The 12,349-nt window shown below is 35.8% G+C and overlaps 1 protein-coding gene across 1 annotated transcript in view; it reads right to left on the reverse strand.

Annotated features, from left to right (window-relative positions):
* DIAPH3 (diaphanous related formin 3) overlaps positions 1 to 12,349 on the reverse strand; it is a 185,000-nt gene that overhangs the window by 145,185 nt on the left and 27,466 nt on the right. The window contains exons 10-15 of the mRNA XM_026034312.1: positions 4,505 to 4,615; positions 3,958 to 4,076; positions 3,689 to 3,805; positions 3,059 to 3,177; positions 2,856 to 2,920; positions 2,148 to 2,252 (exon numbers count right to left, since the gene is read on the reverse strand). Of these exons, the coding sequence (XP_025890097.1) occupies positions 2,148 to 2,252; positions 2,856 to 2,920; positions 3,059 to 3,177; positions 3,689 to 3,805; positions 3,958 to 4,076; positions 4,505 to 4,615 (636 nt within the window). The remainder of the gene's footprint in view (positions 1 to 2,147; positions 2,253 to 2,855; positions 2,921 to 3,058; positions 3,178 to 3,688; positions 3,806 to 3,957; positions 4,077 to 4,504; positions 4,616 to 12,349) is intronic.

The raw sequence follows: 12,349 nt of genomic DNA on the forward strand, positions 1-12,349 counted from the left end.
ACTTGGATGGTGAAAGCTGATCTAGTATCAGAGTCCAGTACATATTAAAACATAACTTCAGTCTTCAATATTCTTATTTGTTCTAGACAACTGAGAATTTTCACTGGGATTTAATAACTTAAAATAGATAACAGAATACAACTACACTAGCAATACTTTTTGGAGCCACCACAAACAAACAGAGCTGAAGACTGGATATTTTGCTACAGAGGAGCGTTCTCATTCCGGAGAACTAAAGCAGCAAGGGAATTATGAAAAAAATCCCCTCCTCCTATGYATTTTTTTTAAAAAAGGAAAGGACTTATTACATGCAGTGCTGCCTTAAATCTGTAGACACATAAAACTAATGGCCACTATATTTTTAAAAACAGGAAATGTTACCCTTTACTATAAAGTCAATAGGAAATGCAGCAACTGCACAATATTGTATAGTACTTAATCAAGCAGATTTGACAACTGTATTAATAACTGTTAGGATGGTGCACTGATTTATTAGTCTAGATGGTGAAGATCTATACTGTATAGGATAAGTCTTTTTAATATGCACTTCTATAAGCCTAAAAACAAACATTTGATTGCTATTTGAACAACTTCTATAATGGATTCCAAATATTATTGAGAAACATTTATCTACTACTGATAACATCAACTTATTCAACTGATAGTTATGAACTGGAATAGTCCATTTCATTTTTGAACTATGGAAGGGAACACAGTTAACCAAAGGATAAAGGCTGTAAAAAGCAAATAACTCTCTGTCAAGGAATTTACCAAATAAAGTAACCAAAGTATTACTGTTTTTTCAACTGCTGAACATGCGTTCTTTACACTGAGAAGCAGACACAAATAAGTTCTAACAAATGAAGGAAAATTAATATAAATGAACACCAAATAATACATATATGGTCATAACATGCAGAAACAGTAATGATAAATTCAAACTGGTGCCAAATGGAAAACCAAACATTCCTCTTTGGATAGATAGGACTAATAAATTGAATTAATTAATTATTTCACATTTACAGTATATTTCAAGAAACACAAATTATAGGAAATTCTTGGTATAATAATCTGTGAGCATAATAATAAATTGTGCACACTCACTGTCTATATCTATAAAAAACTAGAGTGAACTTTGGTGAACAATGGAGCAGGAAAAAAAAAAGAGAGAAAAGGCTATCTTTTTTGCTTACAAAATGATGAGTATTTAATTTTTTTTTCCAGGAAATGCATAGAGAATTATTTTCTTAATCCATGACATAAAGCTGTCAATAAAAGAAATATAAAATCTCAGAGAAGCAAYAAGTTTTGCAATTTTCCCTTTTTAAAGATAGATTCTGACATAAACAGTGAATTCTGACCAGAAATCTGAATGAGAATGATATTTTTAAATACTACCTCAACAAAGACGAACTAGTGATACTTATTAAAAAAATACACAATCTCTAAAAAAACTACCATCAAAACATATTTCATCATCTCTCTGTACACGTCTCCCATTGCTGCCTTTCTTTTGTCACTTTTAGCTTGCAGCTGTTTTACCTACTCCAAAGCACAAGAAAATTCACTTGGTCAGTCTCCTTACAAAGGAGCTGAAGCAGTTAAGTGAAATATCACTCAAATCCACATTTCTTCTATCATATTTTAAAGTATCTATTAGAGTTTGAAAAGTGAAAAAAAAAATCACAAAGTATTCTTATGTTATTTCTTTCTGATTATTTCTTTCACTGCTGTGTATCGATGGTAAGGCTTCAGCAAAGTAAACTATATAATGAATATTTTCCTGTGAAGGGATAAAGATCACAGTGATGAATGCTAATCTAGGAGCATAAGACTTATTACCCTATGTGGTTAATTACTTTTGAAATATATGACACTGAAAGCAAAACCCAAATGAAACATAAGAAACTGGTTTAATTAACAGAACCGAGGCACAAGAAGGATCAACTGGGAACTCACAGAGCTAATTAATGTCACACTACAATTCCTTGCATAAAACACAGAAAAAAAAGGAAACTAACAGTCAGTAATAACAGATAAGAGGATTCTTAAAAAACACTCAAATGTACTATTAGAGTATGCAAAAAGAGCCAAGAGAAATTTATTTCAACAACAATACTTAATATATTCTTTAACCTATCTTATACCTGTGATTTAAAAGCCTGTAATTCTGCTTCAAGCTCACTGATCCGTTCTTCTTTTTTTTGCAGTAGGGCCTGGGTCTCCTGATGAACTATAAAATCTTTTTCAAACTAATAAGGAGAGGAAAAAAGAGTGTTGTAAAGTTCCTGTAGTTTCTCTAGATTTCATCTTCTTTCAAAATTCATTCTATTCGGACTATTAAACTCCCATGTTACAAAACTAAGGATACATATACCACATTTGCTACTCGAACTTCCCCACAGAGCGTGAAGGAAGCTGCAACTCCATCAGTTCCACAAGTCTTTACAAATTGCTATGAAATAATTAATATAGTTTCACTTGGAATTGTATAGAGAACTCTAGCTTAAAAAAAAAACTTCTGTAATACAGAGTCTGTAAATACAAACAAGTCAATATTTATTCTCTCACCRTTAATCTTGTTGAAAAATATCATAAAAAACTATTCAGTGCAAGCACTCAATTGATTTTTGACAGATTTGTACATGAAACTTCAAAATAAATAGCAAGAGGACCTATTTCTGGTAACTACTTCACATCCACCCCAGTCTGCACAAGAAACATCCAACTTTCCATTAATACATAAGTGATTATAGGCTTTTGAAGTTAAAAGCTCTTTTCAGTTAGCTTACTCATGAAGCTATCCTTAATCCTCTGTGTCCATCTTCTGATCACATAGCTTCAGAATTACTTACTTTTTTGGAAAGTTCTGAAGCCTTCTCTTCACATTCTTCTAATCTTGCTTTATCTACACAAATATCTTCAAAAATAAACAAATAAAGATATACTTACACATATAGAGAAACACAATATTCTTAATCACATACACAACTTGAACTTGTTTTTGSATGCATACAAGAAAAATATGATACCATAATCATTTCCAAGCAGTCCTTACCTATTAAGTGACTGAAATTTATATCTAATCTTTTACGATATGTGAAATCTGGGTCTGTTCCACTTCGATGTAAAACTATCTGGGACACACACTCTTCAATTAACTTGAAATACTGTGGACTGAAGAGAGAGAGAGGTAAGATCATTTATTTATTAGCATATACTTAAAACTCAATCTATGCATACTGTAAAACCAAAACATTTGGACTTTTTTCCACAGAACAATAGATGGAAACGCCAAATGAATCATTTGATTTCTTAGTAAAGGACCAATACACCTGACAGTGAACCTGTGGATAAGGCATTCTCCTATAACAAACTCTGCACTTATCCTTCTAAGGAACTATAGAAAGAAAAGGAAGCAAATCTCTTCGTCTCTCCCTTTGGGTTGTTCTGCTTCTGTGACTGCTTGAACGAGAACTGCTTTGCAGCCTTGCCTCATTGAGAAAATGCATAGATCACTTATTCAGAAATGATTTTTTTTTTCTTTTTTACACGAAATGGTATATATGATTTTCAGTCTGCACACAAAAATATWAAATTGTATTAGCTGTCTTTTTTTTAGAATAATTATTCTATTAATGATTACAAAATAACCAAATTCACAATTAACATTTACCATTAAACATACCGTACAAAATAATCATTTCTTATCAGCAAAAGATGTTGGAGAATAGAAAGAAAATATCCTTCCGCACTAGTGTCCTTAACTGTATTCCACACCATGTTGTAAACATCATTTACTTCAGTAAAAGAGTTAAGGAAAATTATAGTAAGATCTTACTTTTTTTTTCAGTTAAATGTTGACCAGTAACTATTTTAAACAAAAACTGTATCACAAAAATAACCATTATTTACGTTATTTGTACAAATTTCTCTTCTCAGAGACAGAAAGGATATTCTAGTTCAGATCTAATATCTTCTAGACGATGAGAGAACTCAATCATGTCTTCTTCCTTATGTTCATTGAATACTTTCAGCTGAATATCCAAGGCTTCATTCTTTATGCATTTCAATTGCTGCAAAGAAGAAACAGTGAAAAGGATGGAAAAACTTCCCATATAGAAATAAATCCTAGCTTTACAATAGCTTCCATAAGTCTGTTATTTTGAAGTTTAAAGTTACAAGAACTCTCAGGTTATATTAAATATTAAAAAGCCAAACATGGCTTCAATATGGCTTAGCCACTATCTGCACAACACTCTGCTGCATGTTCTTATTCATTCAAGGCCTAAAAGGTTGAGGAATCAACATAAGCTCGAGAGAAATCACTTTATCTTTTCATTCTTGTGTTAAGGTTGAATCTCATATCTAACTGCTAACGCTCAGACTTAATAAAATGCCACTGAGAATAATTTATTAGAACTTGTTCTCCCATTCCCCCTCGCCAGCTCAAACAGTCGAATAATTTATACAGAAATGCAAACAGAGACTAGGAGACGCTTACTGGCAAGATCTCTTTCAATCCACTGCGCATGAATTCGTTCCTGATGTGAAGCCTAAAATCCAAATCATCTGGAGATGTTACAAGAGCATTGATGAGCTGCATACAAGCTACCTACAACAGAGGACAAAAATGAACTATATTTCTTAGCTTTTCTTGTTTTCAGTACAGAGTTTGAACTACTTGAAGAGCATTCCACATGAAGTCTTATCTAATTATCACACCATTGAGATCTCATAATTAAAGTACTTAAACTTATCAGCCACATAAGCTGTGGATATTATACATTCACCAGAAATTTCTTTAGAAATGATTATTTCCTCTCACCCCACTGAATTTTCCCATTTAATGAAAATGCCAAGTTCATTCAGGACATAGTGAGCATAATTGAAAAGCATAATTGAATGTAATTTAGATATAGTTTTTAAAAATAATTTTAACTATACATTCATTTATATATGCAGATAAAAAGTTAGTGACATAAAAAATGGTAAAGGCTAAAGTCTGTGTGCATAGGGAAAAATATTAGATGACAAAACTAAAAACTGAAGGTAATATGAACTGAAACTAAAGAACACTTTTTTTAAAAAATCTTCCTCATTAAGAACTGCAGAATCTCARCATACTGACTTTCACAGAATACTTGATGGAAACCAGTAGCTCGTGTTTAAAGGCTCAGAAATCAGGTCCATTACAATGCAGAAATCCTCAAACTGCACATATCTGGGGTATGAAGTACTTAGGTACAAAATCCATTTTATTTCCACATTGTCTTTTGCTCTTAAACCACAACATGGGGCACTATTAGGCAAATTTTATCTGATACAAATTCACCAAAAAAAAAAAAAATCAAACATAAAACTAAAGTAAGGCACATAAAAAAAAAAAAAGGGAAAATTTACAAAAAAACTTTTAGAATTAATACATCTCYTTCCACCCTTGCTCACCTCCAAAATGAAAGAAAATAAATAAAACTAAGYAGAGTAACAGGAACTGTCAGGCCAGTAAAATATCCTGCTGTGAATCAGAACACTCAGAAAGAAACAAAAGGCACAGCAACACTTAAGCTCTTAAAAAGGAGATCTTAAGTTCTACTTGTCTGTGAAAGGAATTCCCATGGTAGAACACTTGGAGATGGGCAGGATATATCACAAATTGAAAGGCTGGCAGAAAAAAAGAAAAACTTAGGAAACAAAATAATGCAATGTCATATCAGAAAGCTTTGAAGGAACTCCAGGATAAAGGAATTTTACTACGCATTGCAACTATAATTTGACAAAATACTACTATTATTTATGAAAAGTTTTCATCTGGAAAACTACAAGTATGGTCCCTTGAAAAAGTTCTTATCATATTTAAAACTTCCTTTAAAATCCCTTTTCTCTGTACAACCTGCTACAGTGGATTCCTCACCTTTGTGGAGCTCATTAGAGCTATGACTTCTCCTCCCCACTAGATCTGTCCTATTTCCTTAGCTATAAGGCAGTTTTGTTTAGTCTTTTAGAAACTCTCAAGTTTACTACTACATATTTTCATTTATTCAAATAAAAAAAAAACCCTTTGTGAACCTTGTGTTTTTACAATATGCCATTTACTTCAATAGCTGTTTGCTACTGTTGTGTCAACATTATATCAACAAGAAGCCATGCTAACCTCAAAGCATGAGCAGTGGAAATATCAAAGGATAAATAAAAACAGTCTTTAGACTTACCTATATCCAAAGCTTCATACAATGATAGAAACACTAAAGTTAATAAAAGCCAGACTGAGTGAAATCTTCCAGTAATTGTCTTAACAGCAGCCAATAGAGAATTAAGAGTCTCCTGCTGTAAAAATCAGGCATTTCTGTACATTGCACTCTCTTCAAATTCAATTTTTGTCTACCACGACACTTTAAAGTCGTGCTCTGAACGTGGCTGCAGCCTGGTAACCCAGTAAATATGTGTTATTACGGTGGTATTTTCACCATCAACAGACGAGAGGCTTTGGCATGGGCCTAGGGACAGGGGCCTGCAGACCTGCCAGGCTTTGCTGCCAGGGCCTCTGCTTTGGCTCATTTGCCTGCAACAGCAGTTGTCTAATGACTGAATGACTGCAGCCCCACATGCTTGAGCCTTTGCTTAGCTCGTGGAAGCCTGCCTCATATACATTTCTGTAACTAATAGCAAACCAGTAATAGTTTGCCAAACAAAAACGCAGCACGGAGAAGCACAGGCAGGGGAGATGTGTAAATAACCATTTTAGGCTCTTAACAGTTTAGTGCAGGTTAACACCACATTCTTGGCTTTGAATTTATCTTCCTTAGGCCCATAAGATGCATAAATTTGCAGTGCAATGACTTGGTAGARCAACTGGTCAACCTAGTCTGTAACTTGAATCCAACAAGGGGTGTAGTGTGCAGGCAATGTGAACAGTTAAAATTCAGTGCCAATTCTCCTGTACTCTAAGTTGGGCTGAAATCTTTATTCTTAAACCTTTYCATACTTGTGTTCAGCACAGGTCTGCTTTACCAATCACTTGATCAGTATTTGCATTTTTCTTTATCAGGAATGCCAAAGATTTTACTGTACTGTTTCCAGTTTTTACCTTGCTTATTTAGCTGAGACTTGTTATACCATCACTTTTTCTTTTCTTTTTTTTTTTTGTGCTTTCTGTCTCGAATATTGGCTTTGACGRGACTTTATTTTCTTGACTCAGTTTGCTCTACTGTTCCAATGCTGTAGCTCAGTACACAAACTCCATCCCTGCACTCCTTTTGACATTATTGAGGTATTTCACTGATTAGAGACTTCACTGGCCAGCACTGTCACATACTCAACATTAATCGTGTATCAGGTGTACTGCAAGGGTACAGTTACATTTTGCAGGAGGTGAAATGCCACATTGCTCGATTACATCAGAACGGCAACTCTTATCTTTCGTGCAAGACAAAGCATTACTAGGAAAAAAAAAAGGACATACAATCACAGAACGACAGAATGGCTGAAATTGGAAGGGACCTCTAGAGATCATCTAGTCCAACCTCCCTGCTCCAGCAGGGACACCCAGAGCACGGGGTGGCATCCAGGTGGGTTTGGAAGATCTCCAGAGAAGGAGACTCCACAACCTCCCCGGGCAGTCTGTTCCAGGACTCTGTCACCCTCACAGGGAAGAAGTTCCTCCTCACATGGAGATGGAACTGCCTGTGTTTCAACTTACACCCATTGCCCCTTGTCCTGTCACTGGCCACCACTGAGAAGAGCTTGGCCCCTTCCTCCTTACATTCTTCCCTCAGGTACTTATACATATTTATCAGATCCCCTCTCAACCTCCTCTTCTCCAGAGTAAACAGACCCAACTCCTTTAGTCTTTCCTCATACAACAGATGCTCATCTAAGCAAGGAATCAGCATTTGGCACATGATTTGGTTTAGAAGATCAACAACATACAGTTAGATACTAAACAACATATGGTACATGTAAAATTACGATAAGAACAAACTACAGTTTTTTCTTTGATGGATCAATGCAACATAGATGCAAGGATGTGTACAGATGTATTTGCTGCTAAGATATTTGCTGTTTTCATTTGCCAAATCAATAAGGTCCATGTGCACATGTTATGCAAACAGGACAGCAACAGGATACCAACATGAGAAGTATGAGCTAAAGCACTTCACAAGGAGAGTTACTCTAGTATTTGATTCAGATTCACTCAAGTGGGAATTTGCAGGGCTGATTATAACAGAACATGTTTTGCTTTTTGTGAGACAGAAATAAAAATACCAACTTGACTGTGTTTGCACACTATTCCTAAAGGAATACAGAAATAAAACACTAGTGAAAATTCCAAAGAAAAATCTACAAAAAAAACAGAATCAAATAAGTTGAACAGGTAGAAGCAAACCAGTCTAAGCAGCGCACCTTCCTTAAATCTACCTTTGAGTAGTTTCATGAAATTTAAGAAAATAGGTATTTATATATAACAATTAGCATAGCATACACTATTTAATTCCAACATTACCATAATAATGTGAAATTTGTTCATTCACTCAGAAGTTTGATTGCCCCAAGAGAGGACTGTTTAATGAACTATAACTGCAAAGAAAAGAGTCTTAAATTCTATTAAAAAAAGAAACAAGTTTGTGAATATTAACATTTTAGTAACACCAGAAATTAGCTTTATCCCACCCAGCTTCCAAGAGCAGGTCCAGAAGATTGGTCATTTCCTAAATGACATGAGTCGTATGTGTCAGTTCCCTGAGCCACATGAGAACTTTGACACATTGGAACTAGACTGTTATTTCCATTAATCAGAAACAGGGCAGATTCAAACACAAAAGACAAAAAGTCACAAATCAACTCCCTTGTAAACACAGACAAATTTAGCTAGGGCATCAGACTTTGATCAGTCCTTGTTTTTTTGGGTTTTTTTTTTTTTTTTTGTGTGTGATTAAAAAGATGGAATTTGCTGCCGTTTCTTTAAAAAGGCTAAATTTTGATATAACTGAAACTGTCTGCTGATGTTCAGAATCCATGAACATTATCAAAAGATTCATCACTAAAATATCTCAGGACAAGTGACAGAGGTGTCCTATGGATCAGTTTCACAAGGCAGCTGCTTCACCCAAGAGTCAGGGGCTGAGAGGTGGTTCTGCACAACCCTGAAAGCTGCAAATATAGATGTCTATTGGTAGAAATCTGAATAGAGGGACCTGTGATGAATGAAAAAGGCTGTAACAAACCCATCTGACAACCAGTACCCATGCTACTGAAAGATAACGTCAGCTGAATTCTGTCCAAGCAGGCTCAAGAACCGTCTTGCCTTGAGGAGCTGAAAGAGGGGCCCTTTAGCAAACATTATTCATGTCTCCTCACCACCAGGCAGTTTTACAGGCATATCCTAAAACAAAGATCTTTATGTCAGAGACAGACACAGTCCAGGCTGGAAGTGCTTCAACAGAAGGGATACTGGAAACACACACTGCTCCTGCTACTGATTTCAGTACTACACAAGAATTCACACAAGCTGTGGATTTCAGAACAGGAAGAGATACCAGGGGATGCATAGCCAATAAAATTCATAACAACATGCTTTGTAAGTCCAAAGTAGAAGATAAACAAGGTTTTTGAACATTYGCTGCAACATTTCAAGAGATTAAAATTAAAGCAGCAGCTCTGGAATTCACTGTCTTAAACACAAGTATCACGCTTTCTGTCAGGAAAAGGAGAAGGAAATGTGTTCTCCATGTGTTCATAGAGATGGAATGAAAAGAGCAACAACAGTTCCCAGAACATTCAGTAAAAAAGTGGAGAGGCTCTTTAGAAAAATAAAAACTAGAATACATCTCAAACTGATAGTAATGTGATCTACCACAGACTAAACAGCTATAATGCAAAGATGCTACAGAAATAGGGCAACAAGCAGATTAAAAACTTGTTTTCACTATTAGATGAAGGGCATAAATGCTGTTGCTAGCACCCATTTTGCATTTAGATTTTTGGAGCAACATGTTAATATTTCTCACATTGAGGAGAGGAAAAAAAGAAAAAAAATAAAGTTTTTTTTTTTGCTGCAACAGAATTTTTTGTTATTTGTTATTGCTGCAACAGATTTTTTTGTTATTTGTTATTGGTTTGAACACTCTCCAGAGACTGATGAAACCCCAGAAATAGGAAGGCAACTGAATAAAAAGGAAGGTTACTGAAGCTGGAAATGAATTATAGAATTAAAAAAAAAATTGTCTTGAAAGTCTTACAAATCACCCTCAACTCGAATACTTACTGAGRTATCAGATACACATATTATACATATGTATATGTCCTACGTTAGTATAATATGTAGGACATAGTATACTAATACCACATATTACCAAAAGAAAAAAATGAAATGGTTTCCTCGACACTTGATGAACACTGAAAGATAACGCTAGAGGTGAACAGATGAGACCTTTTTCCTTTGTCACAGGGAAGCTTCTCGTGGGCGATGAGCGAGGCCCCCCGCACGCTTTCACAGGCCAGGTGGGTGCCCATGTCTCAGGAATGCACTTGCAGAAGAACAAGCTGCGCCTCTGCTGCAGCCTTATTCCTCCTGCCGGGCCTAACGGAGAGGCTGGAAGGGGCTGGCAGGAGCTGCCTCATCCCTACAGGAGCTACCGGCACTGCTGCCTCCAGCAGCTTAACCACTCCTTTGAGCAGGGAGGAGGATGAGAGGGTGGAATTGGTYGCTTAATTCTACAAGAAGAACCGGGCAACTTGCTACTTCTTCGTTCTTATACACATCAAAATGGGTTTTGTGAGAAGAACAGTATTTCCCGCTTCCACCACTTGAATAGCTACAGCAATTGGCTCCTTCAGGTGCCACCATACGTACGGTACAAGACTTCACTTTGAGAAGTCTTTGAGAAGACCAAAACCTCTGGTATTACTCCTGGCTATGGTTATCTTTTTGAAGCTAGAGATCACCAGCCTTCTGTCTAAACCAGAAAACATGTGAGTTGTCTTTCCATAATTTTGCGTTTTATGAAAGAAAAAAGGGATGACATCCTTTGTTTTCAGCAAATTCAAAAAGTAGAGCTCTCACTTAAAAAATCTTCTCATTTACTCAGCCTTCAAATAACAGTAATGTTGGTCAACTCAGAGTGAAAAGGTCAGTCATTAGTGTCAACCCGAGTTGTCACAAAGCAGGCCTTCAGACATCGAGCAGACAATCAAGCCAAGTGCAACAAATAACTGACAACTGCAAAATTTTGTCTCATTAAAACACCGAGTGAAAGACCCTGGTTCACCGGCAAATTAAACACCCAGTCAGTTTCACTTTTAGAAAAGCTGAGTTGATTCACACAGAGAATCTTGATTTTTTCTGGTTAATAAAATAAAAATCTATTATGCATTTGTTGAGTGCCATCTGAAAACACAAATAGCTCTTTACTGAAAGTGTTTAAATTTAAAAAAAAAAAAAGAAAGATTCAATGTCACCCTAAAATACAGTTAAATAGTTACATTAAATGCATTTGGATTTACCTAGAGCATTACTCTAATGTTTCTAAAAAAAGCGTATCTTTCATTGTTTAATGAATTGTTTAATTTACTGTAATTTAACGTAACTGTTGCAATTTTTACAACTAGAAGGAGCTTCCTAATAACAGTTATCTTCCACACGAGACCAAAAGAAAATACCAAATGTGGATAATAGAAGTACTGCAAGAAGCCGTAACTAGCCAGAGTGCTTGGTTTAATCCTCAGAAAGACAAAGCCACAAAACTAACAACTGGGATGAAAGTTTTTGTTCCGATTCAGGTATCTCACCACACAGCAGCACATTGGAGCTGAGTATCCCCATAAACAGCAAGTCTGAAAGTGTTTGTATTTGCAAGAAGGATCCAAACCGTTAGTAATGAGGAGACAACCTTCCCTCTTTATACTTGATGTCTCAACTGCTATCAATATTGGTAGCTGCCTATTTGAAAATATTTCTAATTATTTTTATTTCTAGTCTTATTCATATCAAGAAGAAAGGACTATAAAGATGACTATGGGACTGCATCATCTATCATGTGATAAAATCCTAGTTCAGAGGGCTGGAACTGCTTAGGCAGGAGACTGAGGGTGAATGATCTCATCAGCATGTAGTTATCTGAAGGGAGGACATAAAAAGGTGGGAGCCAGATTCTTCCCAGTGGTACCCAGAGATAGGGTGAAAGACAACGGGCACAAACAGAAACAGAGGAAACTCCCTCTGAACACAAGGAAAACAAAACAAGAGAACAAATCAAAAAGCCTCTTTCCTGTGAGGAGGACAGAGCACTGGAACCAGCTGCCCAGAAGGGCTGTGTAATCTCCTTCCTTGGAGATCTTCAAAACCCGCCTG

The sequence above is a fragment of the Nothoprocta perdicaria genome, unplaced genomic scaffold, assembly GCF_003342845.1.
Source record: "Nothoprocta perdicaria isolate Ctin4 unplaced genomic scaffold, notPer1 scaffold_142, whole genome shotgun sequence".
NCBI classification, from domain to species: Eukaryota; Metazoa; Chordata; class Aves; order Tinamiformes; family Tinamidae; genus Nothoprocta; species Nothoprocta perdicaria.